Raw genomic sequence first — 20,214 nt, 5'->3', positions numbered from 1 at the left:
AACCTTTATTTATATCCTCAGGAATCTTATGCCATCAAAATGAGACAATTATACATAATCAAAGTGGAGTCCAATTTTGTGGTCCATAATATTTCATACACAATTCTGGATAGATATGATGGATAATGTGAAAACTTAAACCTATGTGAGGAATCAATGAGTCATTTCATTAGACATACATTATGTAATCAGATATCTCTGAGATAATGGAGCTGAACATCTAGAAGCCAAAAAGGATGGGCAATTTGTGAGCATGGATGACTAGGGCTGAAGGGACTGTTTCCATGCTGTTTCACTCTGGGAAAATGCACAAGGTGATCGCTGATAAACATCTTAAGGCAGGAATAATGGAGCCTTTAGCTCCACCATACATCCAAGAGTAATACCATTGGTTATATAATTCCTCAACACTGAATGTGAGAGCTGAAAACACCAAACCAACTTGGAAACTTTGGATTTGAGTGTTTTAACAGATGAAACGTTGAGGGTAAAGATTGTTAAATAAACCAATAGCAGAATAAGGAGAATGGTGAAATAGAGAATGAATTTAACATCAAATTGGGAACATGGGGGTGGGGGAGATGCAGGAACATTCAAATTATCATTCTGATTTTCGAAGGAAATAAGCCCTCAATAGAGTGAAAAAAGTGAGAAGAAAACAAAACTACATTTATTTGCAATTACAACCAAAAGAAATTATATTCCACACGTGTAATAATTAATTTTCAAGGTCAGCCAGGTTGACTGGCAGGTCTTTGAGATGCGATCATTAAAAAGACCATAGATTAAAACACCATCCCTAAATAAGTGTAGGAGACTTAAACTCCACTAGCAAATATGGAAACTACACTTTATTCATTGGGTGGCAAAGGTAAGGCAGATTTAATTAACATTTAATTGTAATCGATATAAAAAGGAACTTAAAAATTGCATTTACCTGATGCAACACACTGAGTACCGTGCTCCCCCATAACAGGTTGAAATCCCTGAGCACAGAAACATTCATAACTTCCTTTGCTATTTTTACATCTGTGAGGACATGTGCCGAAAATTTCACACTCATTGATATCTGAACATGAAGAAGTAAAAAAGACATTCAAAATGAAGTCACCTTTGTGATCAAACCCCAAGATGTTTACAACTTATACCTGTTCTTCTATCTACAGCATGAATAAATCCTACTCTCAATCAACTGTCCTTCAGCGACAACATACTTTAGTAAGACAGCCTTAATAATCTAGATTTCCTAAATGGCATTATGACGCTTTACCAACATCTAAGTTTTACAAAACATTTAACATGTTAAATGAATGTTAACAAGAACAAATTGTGTTTGTATAACCTGTAACAGCAGACAACCTCAGTATTCACCTCAAGATCAATCCCATCAAGAGTGATACTGATTAGAATGGGTGATTTGTTATGGAGTGTCTTAAATTAAAAGGAAAGATCAAAGGGGAATTCCAGTTTTTAGTGATAAAAAAGCAGAAGAGTTATCCAACTGTGAAGAAAACAGGAATCGAGGAAGCTAAGGAAATGGCAGGAATTCAGGAGGATGGTAGAACAAGAGGAAATAGCATGGATAGGGAGGTCATGGAATTATTTGAAAATAAAGGTGACAATCTTAAAATTTGAAATATTACAGATGTATAAAAAGGACAGAGTACAAATCAATTTAAGAAAATGGAGGTCAAATGTTTCATAATACACAGGTTTTGAAGAGATGGTGAGTGGAAAGGGATTGAGGGGGCTTCTCAAATGTTTCACACTTAACATCCCAATTTATGTATTAATTCCTTTCAAAGCTTTAGTCCTTGCCTATGTATGCAATCCTCTCACTTATGAAAACTCTGTACTACCACTCTGGTATATCCTCCTTCTTTAGTTTTTTGAATCCACCCCATTTCTCAGATTTTTACACTTGCTCTGAACAATCATTAACTCTCATAGTAACATACTGAGTTATTTAGGAAGCTTGGCATGATTGATGTCTGGTACATCATTTGGCTAGGATGCCTAGGTTGTTGGATGATGAGAAAGGAAGAAATAAAAAGATAACTATTACTTGGAAAGTGCTCTGAGAAGTGGCTGGTAGGAATGGAAAAGTAAACCAGAAAAATCACAAAATGCTGAAAGGGAAGGAGGAAGTTGAGTCTGTTGAAATCTTGTTGCAGCTGACAGAAATCATATTGGATGACCCACTGAATAGAAAGATCGATGGGGTGAAAGTTAAGGACTGAGGAAATGCTATTCTTACCTTCTCCAGGAATGGGGTTGAGAGCAGACATGTGGGAAATAATAATTAGGTACAGTTTTGTCAACTTTCAAAACTCAACCATGTTGTCTTTGAACCAATAACTACACATCTTCCTTATACAAGTCAATCTATTCCACATAATTCTTTAAAATACACAAGGATTTACCATCACAAGCATTCCCATCAGCTTCATTTGCCTTGTATCCAGGTCTACAAAAACAGATGAAGCCTCCACTTGTCAGATCTGTACAATTGTGCTCGCAGAGCTTTTCTGCACAAGATCGTTCTGTATTATGGTCTGAAAAAACAGCAAGATTTTTTATGTAACATTCATTAAAAGAATAATCTTGTTATAATTTACTTCAATATTTTAGTCAGTGGCTTCAGCTTCAATGAAAAGTACAAGCAAACTCTGTTGCCATTGCTCTAACTCCAAATCCTATTAATCATTCAGGGCCCCAAACAATCCTTTCAAGTGAAGCAAGAGTTCGCCTGTGAATCTGTACGGGGTCATTTACTGCTTCCAGTGCTCCCAATGCACCCTCATCTGCATTGGGGAGACTGGATGTAGACTGGGGAGAAATTGCTTTGTTGAGTTTCGTCAATCTGTTTGCTACAGACCCATCCCCCCTCAAATGTAGCTAATCTCTTCCAATCGACACCACACTAACATGTCTGTCTGTCTTTCATGTACTGCCAAGTTGAGGTCACTGATAAATTGGAAGAGCATCACATTATATTCTGTCCAGTCAGTGTCCAAACAAATGGTGCCAATATTGACTTCCTAAATTTCTTTAACCCCTTTCATCTGCCTCATTCCTTCCTCATCTCCCTTCCTCCAGCTCCCCAGACCCATTTTCTATCAGAGAGCTATCTTTCTCAGCCCTCTGCTTTCTTCCCCATCACCTCTCTTCTTCCCTCTCCCACCTGGTAGCCTGTGCTCCTCCCCCACCTTCTTATTCGAGTGTTCGCTGATTTTCAGTGCTCCAAAATGTCGATTGCTTGTTTGGTTTCTGTGGATGGTGTGTGACCTGCTGAATTTCTCCAGCTCACTCAAGCAAACTTTATCTGTCATGAACTCAAAGAAGAAATGAGATGCATGTTCACAACATTCATAGCTGAGTGTACTGCTAATCAAGAAATGCACAAAATAGCAGTTTATCTAAAGGCAATAATAGGTTCTAATCATGATTCAAAGCAGTGTCGGAACAACTAGTGCAATTACTTCATAGTTACCAGTCAAAGTTATAGCAAGAACTTATCCCTACCCCAGTAATCATTTAAAAATTAAATGGAGCTACAGATGCCAGGAACATTTTAATTTTATGGTTGATATGTATTCATCTGTATACCATGTCCAATCCTCCTCCCTCACCCACAACAAAAGCTACAAAACTTGAATACCTAATCACACCTTTTATGAGATCTACCTGGCTGGATCTCAGTTCTGAGAACTTGTTCATGCAGCTCCACACTCCAGCCAATTATTTAATTGTAATCTTTTATGGAAAGTAGGAGTACCCACATTCTCATGCTTACATGTTGTTAGCTTATGATACCTGGGTATCATTGGGAATGCTACATTTATTGACTATCTTTAAATGCACTTGAGAGGTAGGTGATGAATTTTCTTATTATGGCACTGCTGTCTATATTTTGGGCAGGGAGTTCCAAGAAAGACAGCCTAACACTTAAAGAATGGTCATGCATTTCCAAGTCAGTATAGCGTCTGACATGTAGAGGAAACCATTTCCACACCCTTGTCCAAGAGGTCTTCATTTTGAGAAGTGCCATTGGAAAAGCATAGTCAAGTAAATGTGGCACATTTTGTGAACAGTGCATACTGTTCGTTCCTCACTGGGGCCTCATTTCTGTGATAGGCACTGGACAAAGGGGCGACTCTCTGTCTTCCCTAAGGTAGACAAAGTTCAAACATTTCAAGTATGTTACCTTCTAAATGTAGTATTATGTGATAATAATGGAACCTTTACCTTTGCTGCAGCTACAATGTACTGATGACAGAAGCAGTAGATGCTTCAGGTGGTCAGAGGCATATCAATCAAATGGGTTACTTTGTCTTACACAATTATTGCTGGAGCTGAACTCACCCAGGCAAGTGGGAAATATTCAGAAAATTCCTAATATATCTTATCGATGCTGAAGAGAATAGTGGTATCAGAAGGCAAGTCATTCCTGCAGGATCCTCAGTCTCTGCATGCACGTTCTTGTCAGTGGTAATCTCAAGGATAATAAAGGTAACAATCTAGTGATGGCATACCATTCACTTAAGTTAATGTTGTCAGATCCTTAAACAAATGTTTGCTTGCCAATTAAATTTAGACATGCAGCATGATAACAGGCTATTTTGGCCCAAGAGCCCATGTTGCCCAATTATACCCATTAATCTACAACCCCTAGTGGCAGCCTAGTTCTTCAAGAGTATTTCTTTAAAATGTATGAGCATTTCTACCTTCCACAACCTTACAGGCAGGTAGTTCCAAACCCAGCATTCTATGGATGAAACACAGTTTTCTTCAACTCTGCCTCCCCCTTCCCACTAACCTTTCAAATAAAATCTTCCTTCCATAGTTATGGTTTCCCTGATATGGGCAAAAGTTCTTTCCTGTTTATCTGTTTTGATGCTTCACAATTTTCTTTACAGTTTCTGCTCGGCTTTCTTTGTTCTGGAAGGAACCTCAGGGCAGCTAATCTCGCCTAATCATTAAAAATAAAAAGTGCCAGCTGTGAAACCATCCTTGTAAATGTGCTCTACAGCCTCTCTAGTGCTACCTTATCTGTCCTGTAATCAGTCTCGAGCTGTATTTAAAACGATTTTCACGTCAATCAAGACAAGAATCGCAAACATCTTAATCAGCCTTTTCTCCCTACTATACTACTTTCAGTGATCTATAAGCATGTACTCCAAGGTTTTTTGCTCCTTTCTAATTCGTACTCACCTATATTCTCCAATTTACCTTGTCTATTTTCCTGAAATGAACTTAGTTGAATTCTATTTCCCATTTCCTTGCAGACCTGGAAGCTACAGCTTTCTTCCTCAGTCAACCACAGAGCTAATTTTATTACCAATAGGAAACTTCATCATAGAAAATATAGTTAAATCCAATCAATGTCACATAATAACATTACATAGACATTTGCTGTGTATATAAATATATATATATATTCATTTTTGTGTAGTAAACTTTGTGATTGTACAGATTCTATCACCAATGTGTATATGTACATATGTACAGATTGTAGTGTAGGATGACTGTGATTGGCTGAGAGTGTAGCCATGACTGTGATTGGCTGAGAGTGTAGCCACACCTACTGGCAGGTCATAAAGGATTGCTCCTAGCCAGACCAGGTCATTCTGGACTGGTCGACCTACTTGTGATACGCTCCAGTCTTTTAGTTAATAAAAGCCTTGGTTTGGATCAACAAGTCGTTGGTTCTTTCGACGTGCATTACACACTTAAAAAGTACATCTCTGCAAGTTACATCTCCACATACTTACTGCATCCAATCTCATCAGTCTGGTCTTCACAGTGAGCATAATTATCACATACATGGAGAATATGAATGCAGTTTCCATTCCCACATTTGTATTCCTCAGTTGTGCAAGGTGGAGAGGTGGGTGCTTTACCTAATTACAAAGCAAAATTATTTTGTTAACTGATTTAAATTTGCTTGCATAAACTGGTACTTGCAAAGGTCAATGAAAAACAAAACAGTTCAAACCGACTTACAGTTTTCCTCTCTTTCATCACTTCCGTCTCCACAGTCATCTATCTGATTGCACAGCTCGTGTATGTACAAACAGAGATTATTGTCACAGCGGAAACGAAAAGGAGAGTCGCAAGGGATGTCCACTGCAAATGAACAATGATCTGAAAGTTTTAACATTTATTGGAAACACCCAAGCTTTTTCTTTCCTCAAATTTTAGAACCTTGAATCCTCCTACTGCAAGTAATGAAGTAAATTTACTATGCAGTAAATGCCTAAGTGTTGCAACAAGATGGGCTTGAATATATCCATTATATATTTATATTACTAATATACTTGAGTATACTTTACACTATTTCAAAGAATTGTCAGCTACGATGGCCAGAATGGCCTCTTCCTTTGCTACGTTTTCATGATCCTAAACTTAAAATGTTACAGAAAAAAGCAACGTGAGATTCAGCAAAACTACTCGAGATGTTAGAATGAATACAATGAGTCATAGAACATTACAGGACAGTATGGGCCTTTTGGGCCTCAATGTTGTGCTTCTTTGATCAAGATACAAAATAAAATTTGAGCCCTCATTTGTTTTAGGTGGTAACCATCTGAGTTTTTTCCTGACTTTCAAAGGATATTGAAAACAAGCTTTTCTGTTCCATCATTGCAGAATAAATCTTATTCAACTCAATACTAAACCATTAACCTTCCTTAACCTACTTGTTCACGTGGCATGGTCCCTAAAATTCAATAAAAGATCTGAAAGAGCATGGTGTACAAAGAGTTTGCCATTTGCTGTCAAATTTGGCCAAATGATATGGAGAACTAGACCCTGAAACCTCCATCAGTTGCTCATTATTCCAAGATCAAGAACTGTGGAGGAAATGCAGTGTCAACCAATATAATCTACACCACAATCAATCTATCTCTTCCCTCCCTCACAGCTTATAACCCTCCAGTTTTCTTTCATTCTTGTGCCAATATAAAAGTGTTTTAAATGCCACTGTTGTGTCTCCATCATCACCCCAGCAACGAGTTCCAGGAACCCACCATAAACTGTATAAAAACAAAAGCTACCTCTGATTACTCCCTATATTTTCCACCTGGATTTTATTTTTTATAAACTGGAATTTATCTTTTCCTTCTCTTTGGAGTGATGGAGGAAGAAAGGCAACTTAAGTAAGGCATAGATAGAGTAGTTGGCCAACAACTCTTTCCCAGGGTGCCATTGGCCAATACCCAAGGAGATGCATTCGAGGTGAGTGGTAGAAAGTGTCGGGAGTAATCAGAGGTAGGTTTTGTTTTTATACAGTTTATGGTGGGTTCCTGGAACTCGTTGCTGGGGTGATGATGGAGGCACAATAGTTTCAGATAACTGAGGATTTTGGGTAATCCGATTTCAGATAATTGAAATTGTACTGCACATCCATGTGACCAATTAACCTTCTAATCCTGTACATCATTGGAATGTGTGAGGAAACACACATGGACATGGGGAGAATCAAAAAATCTCATCATACACAGTGCCAGATTCGAACCCAGGAAGCTGGTGCTGTGATAGCATTGTACTCACCACTCCGCTAACCGTGCTGCCCTAACGCTAATTGTGCTAAATATTAAGCTCTTGTTAGAAGTGTGGCAGTTTAATGCAGAGAAAAGCAGGAATTTACCAAACTCACACTCTTAGAAATTGCATCAGAATTGAAATAATTAAATATTCTAGCAAGTATTCACTAATGGCCTCAAGTAAGGCTATCATATTTGTGTAAACTAAGATAAGGTCCATGGCCTCTAATACTGGACTGAAATATGAAAATCTTATCTTAATGATTCACCCGGAGAAGATTTCCTTCTCAACCTTCTTGAAGGAGATCACAACTTTTAAGGGTAGAATTACCCCAAAATCAATTTGTTTACGATCTAGAACTATAGTAATCGCAAGTCCAAGTAAAGGACATACAGTGTGCTTGAGGTATATTATTGCATGCAATTAAAGATGGCAATCTCTATGTTTGCAGAAATGGCTTACAGCAATGGTGGAACTCTTCATCAGATCCATCTCCACAGTCGTCATCTCCATCGCACTTCCAGTATGGCTGGATGCAGACATGATTCTTGCATTCAAACATGAAAGGAGGACAAAATGTTCCATTGGGGTAACGAGTTGCTACACAGGTAGAGGGCAGAAATGACTAGCTGGCAAAATTAATTTCCGTAATTGTAAATATGAAATACATATCCATACATCAACATCTCCATATGATTCATTACTATTACATTTTATATTTTAATTATTGCTTGTATTTTGCAAAAAAGACCACCTTATTTATAGTTTTAAAGCAATTTTTTGAACCATGATTCATGGGGATAGTATCCAAGGACGACAAAACTGCAAATGTTACGCCCTTGACGAAAAGTACCAGTCAATTTAACTTTGCAGGTGAGGAAGTTTATGTAACAGCAATTTGATACGTAATTAGCTGCTGGGCTGCAGGGGAAGCAGCAGGAAACACATACTCTTGATGTCTCCTTTGCTTCTCTTTCTTGTCTTGAAAATGGCACTAAATTATTGATGCTGCTTTGTGTGTCTTTGTAGAAGAAACAAAGGAGAAAAGATCTTTGTGTGTTCTTTAGAGTGATGATATATGGTGCAGCTCAGTGAATTTCCCACACTACTTCTGTTGGTGCAATCGACAGTGATCATAAAAACTGATTAAATATGCTAATACCACCATTAATATAAGATTTTACTTGAATATATCAACCACTACATAAGCAGAGGTCTTTAAAGCAATTTATTGTGAAACTATATCAATGTCTCTGGGAGAAAGAAAAGTGCCATCAGGGATTTCCATAAACCACACACCTTTAATTCCCTTGAGGTTGATGGAACTCGTGCTCGCCAGTAATTCTGTGCTATTGCCCACTTCATAAATACCCATCTCGAGTGCCCTCCATAATGTTAGGGAACAAATAAACCTTTTGTTTTCCTTTATTTGCCCCTGTACTCAAATTTGTAATCAAACAATTTGCATGTAATTAAAGTGCACATTCCAGATTTTATCCAAGTTTAGGGTTAGGGTTCCCAATGGTTCTCATGTAGAAAAATTGCAAATACAGACTCCAAAGGTGATCAAAATCTCAGAAACAGGCCTTGTTCTTTTATAGCTGCACCAATGAAGCAATTAAACATAACCGAGTTCTCACAAACATCGGTGAAGCCAAATGTCCCAAACATTATGGTGTCCTGAAATGAGGGGACTATGTATAAAAATGCTGCAATTTCTAAGTGTTCAAACGAAAATGTATACAAATAATATTAAATAAAATATGGAATGTGCACTTAATTACGTGTGAATTGTTTGAATACAAATTTAAGACTGTGGAACACGGACAAATAAAGGAATAAAGTGTCTTTGTCCCAAACATTATGGAGGACACTGTACATGTGTAGGTTTGGTTAGTCTTGATGGAAGTGAGCTCTTTTAGTTGTTAATTTTTATGGTTCATTATTCTGATGTTTCTTATTTTACTCCCTATTATTCATCAGATTGCTTTTTATATCAGCATTTCATATCGATATGTTTTAGAAAAAACTTACGGCAGCTGATTTCATCTGAGAAATCTGCGCACTCAGCACTTCCATCACACATGAAACTTTCTGGAATGCAGTGACCGCTAGAACACTCAAAATATCCAGGAAGGCATGTTAGTAGCTCTGTTAATAAGAAATTGAGCACATATCAATGGTTACTTCATTTCAAGATTAGCTAATTGAATGTAAAGTGCTTTTTAACACAAGTTTGTGAAAGGTAACAAAATACATTCGTTCATATTTTTCACAATTCATTAGGCTCTTGTGGGATATTTTTATATCTAAAATTATAATCAGATTTTTCATGAAAATTAGAAAAATAATTCGTACTGGGCTAGATCGTCAGATTACAGACAAATATAGCTAATCTTCTAAAAATGAAAAAACAACCTGATTTTGCATGTCACTATTGGAAATTGACCCTGCTGACTCTAAACAAGTAATCATTCATTTGTTACTTTTACACTGCCAGAAGGCAGTGAAATAGCAGTACAATTTGATAGTTGGAAAATAAGACACAAGAGGATAAATGTGGCTCTCAATCATGTAGCTTTCTGCTCTGAAATAAAACTACATATGATTCACACGCAATGAAACACGAAGCACAAAATAATACAGCACTTCGGTATTCCCTCTGCAAGCCTCTATATCTGGGAAGAATTTAAAAGGAAAATAACAACAGTTCAATGCCAAATTGTTCCTGAAAGGGTAAAAACTAGAGGTAACGTGCATGCTAAATGCTAAGAGATGCTGAGGGCTGGATAAGGAGAAAAAAAAATCATTCTGATCCTCCTGCCTTACTCATTTATTTAAAATTTACCTGACTAGTCAGGAATCAATATGTCATTACAGCCTATAGGAAAACATGGACTGCATGGATAATGAAAGAGTCAAGAGGAGACCTCATTTGCTGCCAGAATCAACGACATTAAAACATGGATTTGGAATTAGCAGGGTAAGAACTGGAGCCATTACATTTTAACTGCTCTCGTAACCTCAAAGAGTTAAACGTCTCAAGTAACCATGAAGATTAGATTATTTCGCTGCATTAACACAAAGGTGCATAGGAACAGTGGGTGTAAACATGATTCAAGCAAGATGTTCATATGAAAAATAAATACTAATAATGATTTGGTTGTTGCAAATAACTAGTTCACATGTTATGACGTCAATGTTCCTACCCAGAAAGCCAAGTGAGGTGTTTATATAGAACATTACAGGACAGAATAGGCCCTTCAGCTCACAAAGTTCTGCGCACCTATGTAAACCTACTCCACAACCATCTAATCCATGACTTCAGCAGATCAGGATACTTGGTTCAAGTCAGCAGACAAAAGGCGGTCCATGAATATTAGGAGAAGGAGCTCCTGCTGATCTTCTCATTTCAGTGGAGAGATCAGTGAACAGCACGAAATGAGACACGAGATTGGAGGAGGAAAGCAGGTGGGCACTTGTGTGACCACATAGAATACTCCTAATTGGTAAACATCATAAGTAAAGATAGTTCCACCAGTGGTTATTTAGAAGATCTGACCCAAAACTTTTCAATCTGTCATGCATTATGCATTCTAATCTTTATTAATCCTTTCTGTGTACTTTTACCTCTATTTTTCCTTGAGCTATTATGTGATTCAAGAACCTTTCTTGCAATCCTAAATAAATATGCAGTTCTTTTATTTTGATTGACTAATACTTATCATACCACAGTCTCGCTCATCTGAACCATCTTCACAATCATTATCTTGGTCACACACCCAGTGCCCAGGAACACAGTGGAGGTTGTCACAGCGAAATTCACTTTCAGTGCATGAACGAGGGCCTGAAATAAAATAAAACATGTAAGCTGATCACGACACAAATCAAAAGAACATGTCCCAAGAATGTTAAGTCTTCAAAAACCACAATTTAGTTTGACAAATAAAACAAAATGCTTTAAAGCCTAAAAAAATATTCATGGATTCAGATGTTCTGAAACCTATCCACCTCCGGATGAAGCAGCAGGTGTATATAACTTCACTTGTCAGGTTTCAGACAAGAGACAAGCTGGGTTACAGTTTCTAACAGAAATCATTTAAAATTACTTATTTTGCAGTGTTATTTCACTTTATTCTCTACATATGACATCAGCAAAATACATCTATATTCGATTAATCACTACAAGAAAGCTGAAGAGTAAAGAATACACTGATTACTTGACTCTTCCTATGGCAGAGTAACATACAGTAAGCTATCATTCCATTGCGTGACATGACAATTATTTTCTCCCATTTCTCTTGGTATATTCAAATTTAACTCAGGGAGAAAGGACAGCCTATTAGCTCATTAAACATACTCATGCATGACTTCTACTTTTACTGACACATTCAGTTGAGAGAGCTGCCCATGTTGATCACAGTATGTTACAGATCACAGAAACCAAATATTTATAGCAAAGGATTCTCTGAACAGGTCTGGTGAGAGGATCAAAATATGGTATTGAAAATGACATCAGCCATGTTTGACTGAATGAAAGAACACTTCTATTTCTGTATGTCTCTCTTTCTAGAATATCACAACTTGCCAGTAGTTGGTAACACTTCAAAAGAACTTTTTTTTTTTAAAAATGGAAGAATTGAATGGAAACAAATTTTATTCAATCAAGGTGATATTACTTACTGCAGTCCCGCTCATCAGAATTATCCCCACAGTCATTTTCATCATCACATTTCCAGCGCTGTGGGATACAGAGATGGTTGTCACAACGGAAGTCACCACCTGGATTACAAGTAAGATCCTCTGTAAAAACAAATGGAGAAATTACGTGTGTGTGTGTACGCAAAGTCAAGTTTATTGTTTCGTGATTGTGCAGTGTTCTTCGGTCCACTGTGCAAAACACACAACCAGGCATAAGACACATACAGACAGAAAAGACACATGCAAGACTAGTATCCATATATACAAATAAATAGATATATAATTTTGTAAATATGAGAGTGTCAGATGATTAGCACAAGCAGTTTCTTTGGTTTGCAGCATTCTCGCTGTCCTTGGGAAGAAGCTGTTTCTCTGATCCTCTGTCATTTTTATGATCCTGTGGGTGAGTTTGTGATGTTATTTTGTACAAAACCAACTCTCCCAAAATTGGCTGAAAATTTAAATCATCGAGGAATTTCCAAGTGGAAACTGCATCCAATCCTTTTGTTTCCCTCTTCAATAGAAAAAGACGGCATGGTTTGTGTTGCAAGTTTGATACTGGTGCTGTCTGTAAGATGTTTGTATTGTTACGAGCCCAGAGGACCCCAAAACCCAGCAGCAATAGAAAATCACCAAGACAAATGGTTACTTAAATAAAAGTTCCTTTTAATTATCATTAAATGTGAAAACGATCAAACTTTAACTTATTACTATTAACTTAACCGCCTTCTAATTCTAAGCGCACATGTAAAGTCCAGAAAACTTCTTTGATTCACAGTCCAATCTCACTTCTCAATCCTCCAAGTTCACTGGTTGTAGGTAATTCTTATACTGTGCACAGAATTTAACATTTATGAATTTCACATGGCGTTAGTGCTTGAAAGGTAAATGGTTATTGCTCAGGAAGGTTCTTGTCAGTTTTCAGAAAAAGATTTGTTGCTCGTTGGTCACAAACTGATTCCTTCTAATCAGCCACTTCAATGCCTTGCCGAAGAAACTTTCCCCAACAGGGTTTTCCAGATGATAGCCTCTTTCTTTCAGGTCACCAGAGTTCCTTTTTATTTATCTTACTTCAAGTCAAACATTAGGCAGCTAGCCATCTCCTCTTGAATGGGCCACAAGGGCTTTGATCAGGCTGAAATAAGAACTTGCAACTCATCTTCAAGACGGGTTTTTTTTTTCCACAAGCTTGCCAGCTTGTCCTATTCCAGTTCCAGCTGCTGCTGCTGAACTGTAGAACTGAATTCCTTCTCTCTCTCTCTCTCTCTCTCACACACAGAGGAAAGCCTGTTTGACTCCCTCTGCTTGCAAAACCACATGACCCTCTTAAAACAGCAAACTGCACTCAGACAACCTGGGGCTCCGGACCTAATCTTCCGAGTTCATTCATCTGTTGCTTTCCAAAACAACAATCCATTTGTGGCATCTCCACAGGCACTCCTTAAAGTTTTCACAAAGACACTTGAAGCCAGCCTATCTGGCTTGAGCAGAGCTCCCAGTATTTTAAAGGAGATCTGTTTTGAAGTGTTCGTATGTGACGTACTCTTAAAAAAAAACCTGCCACAATTTATCTCCTTTAAAACATAAAATACAACATAATCTGTCACAGTATATTCTCCCCGTCTGCATGGGTTTCCTCTGGGTGCTCCGGTTTCCTCCCACCATTCAAAATGGTGGTTGTAGGTTAATTGGGTGTAATTGGGCAGAATTGGCTCGTGGATTGAAAGGACCTGATACTGTGCATTATTGTCTAAAATGAAAGATTCATTTGCATGTCCTTTTTCCTTTATTTTTGCAATAAAATAAATCATCAACATCAAAGTTAGGCAAACCCAAATAGCCAATCACATTTCCAAATCAAATGAATGAACACAGCAAGTCTCCATTAACTGTGCATGTTTTCAGTCTTCCTAGGACAGTCTAAAAGTTCGTACATTGTTTGACCTGTCAAATGAATGCATATTATGATGTCCAATATGAATATTGCCAAAATAAATATTTTGCAATGTTTTTCTCTCTATTAATCATATGCACATGTTCCATTATTTGTTTAGCACTCTTCCTTGTGTTTAAAAAGCTAAACAAAACTGTTTCCTGCTTTGCTGTCCATGAATATTCCTTAACTTGCCAATTTGATGACAACACATTCACTCAGCTTGAGAGATCTTGTTAATCTGACAAGAGCAAGGATTTGTCATCAAAAATGTTGATTGTTGGAGTGATTTTTTTTTTATTAGCATGACCTTGAATTGCTGGTTAATTTCTGACTGCAAATTTTGGGGAATTAAATATCTCTAGTTACTTTGAAGCAAATGTATTATTGTGAATTTTTCTCTAAAATCAATATTTCTAGAAACAGATTAAACAATCATTTGTCTTATGATGCCTGCAAAATACAATGGGTAAGAAATCTTATTCACTAACAATAGTTTATTGCACTCCATATTAATTGAAAGACTGTAATACAATTTATCATGAATATAGCTGATGTTTCTTCACATACCACAATTTTGCTCATCACTGTTGTCACGGCAGTCATCATGGCCATTGCATACAGCCCATTTAGGAATACAACGGTAGTTAGTTCTACAGGAATACTCAGTATGACTGTCACATGTATAGTTAGGTCCATCTGAAATAAGCAAGCATCATTTAGGGAAAACAAAGTCATGACATTTGCTGATCACATGCTATCATTATTTAGAGTTCATTTTAAATCTCGAGAAACTCAAGAACTGTAGCTACTGGAATCTGTGAGCAGGCAATGATAAGCTGTAGGGACTCAGTGGGTCAGGCAGCATCCATGGTGTGACATGGTCAGTCAACATTTTGAGCTGGGACCTTTTAATTAGAGAAATTTTAAAAACTCTGATAACGATTAATAATGGGGAGATTGCCTTTTTACAGTTTGCTTCCATGATCTGAAGACTTTTGCATGGACGTCCAGATGCTTGTCTGTTATGAGAACTGAATTGTAAAATATTAATCTAGAGCTACCTATGTACATAAATTGATAGCACATGTACTGAATAATTGGCGATTGATATCTGTCTTTGAGCATTTGACTTCCTTCCCACATCTCACCCTACTAGTTAATAATTTTGGCAACAACTCTACGGAGAAATTTCTACCACCAACCAAATAAGTAAATAAACCAGGAGGCAGCTTGTTTTACATCTATTCCCATCAAACAGCAGGACATTGCAGTCTAGGATTAAAACTACTTCAATAGCCCCTTTCACATTGGCACCTTATCCTAGTAATTAATGGCCAATATACCGGTTAAAGGGCCAGTGTGAATGCTCGCAAATCGGCATGCAGGTGTCAAATCATCCCAAGTCATCTGACGCCTGCATGCCAATTAGCCCAGTGTGAAAGGGACATGTTGATGACATTTTTGCGTGAGTGCAGGAATGTGACGGAAACAAAAGATTAAAAGGTATAAACTTTGTATTCACTTTACTAAATCCTGATCAATGTATTATGATCTTGTATTTAAACAAAATTAATCATGCCTAATTATAACATAATTAAGCATTATGTACAGCACAATATAAGCCATTCAGCCTCTGTTGTGTGCCGATCTATATAACCTTTATAAATTTATAAAGGACCATGGAAAACTGGTAGCAGCGGTAAAACACATAGGCACACAATTAATAAAGACTGTGGGATTTAAGGAAATAAATAAAGTAATTTGGTTATTTTTGTGGAAAGGTAAATTGTCAAGAGTTTCTATGCAAAAATTAGCTTGGCATTATATGAAATACACACACACATGCCCACACACACCCAACAAAGTGGGTACATACAACAATCAAGGAGAGATAGATAGATATGTCTATGAAAGACAGAGGGAAGGGAGAGAAAGAGAGACAGAGACAGAGAGAGCAATGGTGGACCTGCCCTCCCAGAATTTTGTGTGGCAGAGAAAGAGCTGTATGCATGGAGCACTCAGGGAGTGGTTTCTCTGCCGCACAGAATTCTGGGAGGGCAGGTCCACCATTGCTCAATGCATCACTCAGAGGAGGAAAGACGCCCTCTTCCCAGGGATGCCTGGTGGTGAGTGTCAAAGGACGCAGAGAACCGGATAACAGAGGTTCAGTATGGAGGAAGTTGAATTCAACTGAAAAAGATTTTTCTTTTTATTTGGCTCATCATAATTCTTTTTCTAGAATTGATTTAGTTTTGGTTTCAGCACAATTACAAGGTCGATTTACTCATACTGAATATAAAAGTAGATTATTGTCTGATCATTCTTTATTATTACCTCCATGTTCAGGTACTCAGGTAATTGAGACTACTTATCATTGGAGATTTAATGAAATGTTAAAAAGGACTGATTTTGTTAAGTTTATAAGAGAAATAATTTTTTTATTTACAAACAATGAAGGTTCAGTACAGAGTAGATTTGTTACTATGGGATGCTTTGAACATATTTGAGGGGTCAGATTATTAGTTATGCTGCTTAGATTAAAAAGCAATATTTATTAGATAGTCAAAATTTGGAAAAGGAAATTAAAGGGTTAGAGAAGAAATTTCAGAAAAATTCTACTGAAGATGACAAGATACAATTATCTAAATTTAAGTTACATTATAACACTTTGCAAACTTATAAATATGAAAAAAAATGATTTTGCGATCCAAACAATGTTATTATGAACTGGGGGAAAGAGCACATAAAGTTTTAGCATGGCAATTGAAAACTGAACAAGTATCGAGAACGATTAACGCAATTAGGAATAATTCAGAGATTACATATAAATGAGAGGAAATTAATGAGGAATTTAAAATTTTTTATCAAAGTTTATATACATCAGAGGGTATTAAAGAAACAGATCAGATTGATTCCTTTTTATCTAATTTAAATTTATCATTATTGTGTGAGATGGATATTAAAGATTTGGATGGTTCATTTACTGAATTAGAGCTAAAGGAAGCATTGTAGTTGATGCCTGGTGGGAAATCCCCAGGAGAGGATGGGTTTAGAACAGAATTTTATAAAGAATTGAATGATTTATTATATATATATATATATATATATATATATGTAGAAGTATTGAAAAAAGCAACTCAAACTCGTTTGTTTCCAGAATCTTTTTCAAGGGCATTGATTACTGTTATACTGAGGAAATATAGAGATCCTTTAAAAGTGGCTTCATATAGACCAATATCTTTGTTAAATGTGGATTATAAGATTGTGCAAAAGTATTAGCTAATAGATTAGCAAATTTTTTGCCAAAATTTGTGCATGTTGATCAAGTAGGTCCTATTAGAGGTAGATATTCTACAGATATTATTGTTAACTTAATTTCATTAGTAAATGTTGCAAGACAACAGGTCAATCAACCAATGATAGTAGCATCAAATGCAGAAAAAGCATTTGATCGAGTTGAATGGAATTTTTTGTTTAAAGTATGAAAAAATGTTAATTTTGGTCCATTGTTTATTGGTTGGGTTAAAGCTTTATATACTAACCCCACAGTAAGAGTGATGACAAATGGTCAGATTTCAAGAGCCTTTAATTTGTCTCGTTCAACTAGACAGGGTTATCCTCTTTCTCTGGCTTTGTTTGCTTTGGTAATAGAGCCTTTGGCCAAAGCTATATGGCAGGATTTTAGTATTCAGCCTGAAGAAAACTGAGGTCCTCCATCAGCCAGCTCCCCACCATGACTACCAGCCCCCCCACATCTCCATCGGGCACACAAAACTCAAAACGGTCAACCAGTTTACCTATCTCGGCTGCACCATTTCATCAGATGCAAGGATCGACAATGAGATAGACAACAGACTCGCCAAGGCAAATAGCGCCTTTGGAAGACTACACAAAAGAGTCTGGAAAAACAACCAACTGAAAAACCTCACAAAGATAAGCGTATACAGAGCCGTTGTCATACCCACACTCCTGTTCGGCTCCGAATCATGGGTCCTCTACCGGCATCACCTACGGCTCCTAGATCGCTTCCACCAGCGTTGTCTCTGCTGCATTCTCAACATCCATTGGAGCGCTTTCATCCCTAACGTCGAAGTACTCGAGATGGCAGAGGTCGACAGCATCGAGTCCACGCTGCTGAAGATCCAGCTGCGCTGGATGGGTCACGTCTCCAGAATGGAGGACCATCGCCTTCCCAAGATCGTGTTATATGGCGAGCTCTCCACTGGCCACCGTGACAGAGGTGCACCAAAGAAAAGGTACAAGGACTGCCTAAAGAAATCTCTTGGTGCCTGCCACATTGACCACCGCCAGTGGGCTGATATCGCCTCAAACCGTGCATCTTGGCGCCTCACAGTTTGGCGGGCAGCAATCTCCTTTGAAGAAGACCGCAGAGCCCACCTCACTGACAAAAGGCAAAGGAGGAAAAACCCAACACCCAACCCCAACCAACCAATTTTCCCCTGCAGCCGCTGCAACCGTGTCTGCCTGTCCCGCATCGGACTTGTCAGCCACAAACGAGCCTGCAGCTGACGTGGACTTTTACCCCCTCCATAAATCTTCGTCCGCGATGCCAAGCCAAAGAAAGAGTATTAAATGAATTACAGTAGGAGAACAGGAATATAAAATTAGTTTGTTTGCAGATGACATGTTGATGTATTTGACGTATCCTAACGATTTGTTAAAATCTTGGCAAAATTTATTAAATCGAAATGGAATGCTATCAGGTTATAAAGTTAATTTTGTAAAAAGTGAGATATTATTTATATCTGATGAAGATTATACAGAGTGTAGGAAAATTACAAGGTTTAAATGGTCTAGTAAAGTTAAATATTTAGGAGTTGCTTTGAATAGAGAATATCAAGATTTATATAATTTAAACTATATACCATTATTGAATAAGATTAAAGCTGATTTATCTAGATGGAAAGATTTACCATTGACTTTAATTGGGAGACTGAACTGTATTAAGATGAATATTTATCCCTGAATACAAAATCTTTTAAAATCTATATTGAGTCTAATACCAAAGAAATGTTGTAAGGAAATTAATTTGGTTATTTTTGTGGAAAGGTAAATTGTCAAGAGTTTCTATGCAAAAATTAGCTTGGCATTATGAATTAGGTGGTTTATAATTACCACATTTTCAAAATTATGAAGCAGCGCAATTGAAATTTATTAATAGGATATTTGACATTGAGCAACTGCCTAGATGAGCAAAAATTGAGATGGATCAGATTTTTAAAAATAATATTAGTTATTTTATTTATAAATGGAATCCTTTATTGTTACAAATGTATAGATTACCTGTGCTATGACTTATAATGAATATTTGGTACAAACGAAATTAATCTATAGGTTTTAAAGGAAAATATCTATAAAATCACCGATATATCAAAATAAATTAATTCCTTTTTCTTTATATAATTCCTATTTGAAAAATTGGGAAATGAAAGGAATAGGAATGATACAGGATTGTTTTGAGGCAGAAGATTTTCTACATTTAACAGATTACGGGAGAAGTTTGGTATTTTGCCAAATTCTTTATTTGCTTATTATCAAGTTCAGAAATTTTTACAAATAAATTTTGGACAAGATTTGGTTTTGCAAGGTCAAATGAAGTTTGAGTTATTAATTGTATATAAAGGTGAAAAGGGGTTTATTTGCGATACGTATAGGCTGTTACTGGAGAAAATGGATAAAGTTGATATATATCTATATATATATAAAATGAAGGAGAAATGGGAGAAAGTTTTGTCTTGGGAAGAATGGTCATTTGACCATAGTGTCACAAAATTACTTAATGTACGGTATAATAGGGTTAATTATAATACATCAATTATATTTAACTCCTGAGAAATTGAAGAAATATGGATTTATTTTGTCTGATTTGTGTTTTAGATGTGGGGAACCTTTAAGCATTCAGTTTGGTCAGATAATTGTATCTTGTCATCTTCAGTAGAATTCTTTTGAAATTTCTTCTCTAACCCTTCAATTTCCTTTTCCAAATTTTGACTATCTAATAAATATTG

The 20,214-nt window shown here is 36.8% G+C and overlaps 1 protein-coding gene across 1 annotated transcript in view; it reads right to left on the bottom strand.

Moving 5' to 3' along the window:
* Nucleotides 1-20,214, bottom strand: part of lrp2a (low density lipoprotein receptor-related protein 2a) — a 246,552-nt gene that overhangs the window by 43,086 nt on the left and 183,252 nt on the right. Inside the window, exons 57-65 of the mRNA XM_069936227.1 lie at nt 14,753-14,881; nt 12,232-12,351; nt 11,279-11,395; nt 9,583-9,699; nt 8,011-8,148; nt 6,007-6,129; nt 5,775-5,903; nt 2,424-2,555; nt 938-1,069 (exon numbers count right to left, since the gene is read on the bottom strand). Of these exons, the coding sequence (XP_069792328.1) occupies nt 938-1,069; nt 2,424-2,555; nt 5,775-5,903; nt 6,007-6,129; nt 8,011-8,148; nt 9,583-9,699; nt 11,279-11,395; nt 12,232-12,351; nt 14,753-14,881 (1,137 nt within the window). The remainder of the gene's footprint in view (nt 1-937; nt 1,070-2,423; nt 2,556-5,774; nt 5,904-6,006; nt 6,130-8,010; nt 8,149-9,582; nt 9,700-11,278; nt 11,396-12,231; nt 12,352-14,752; nt 14,882-20,214) is intronic.

Source organism: Narcine bancroftii, chromosome 4, assembly GCF_036971445.1.
Source record: "Narcine bancroftii isolate sNarBan1 chromosome 4, sNarBan1.hap1, whole genome shotgun sequence".
Taxonomy (NCBI): Eukaryota; Metazoa; Chordata; class Chondrichthyes; order Torpediniformes; family Narcinidae; genus Narcine; species Narcine bancroftii.
This window is presented reverse-complemented; position numbering and strand designations above follow the sequence as displayed.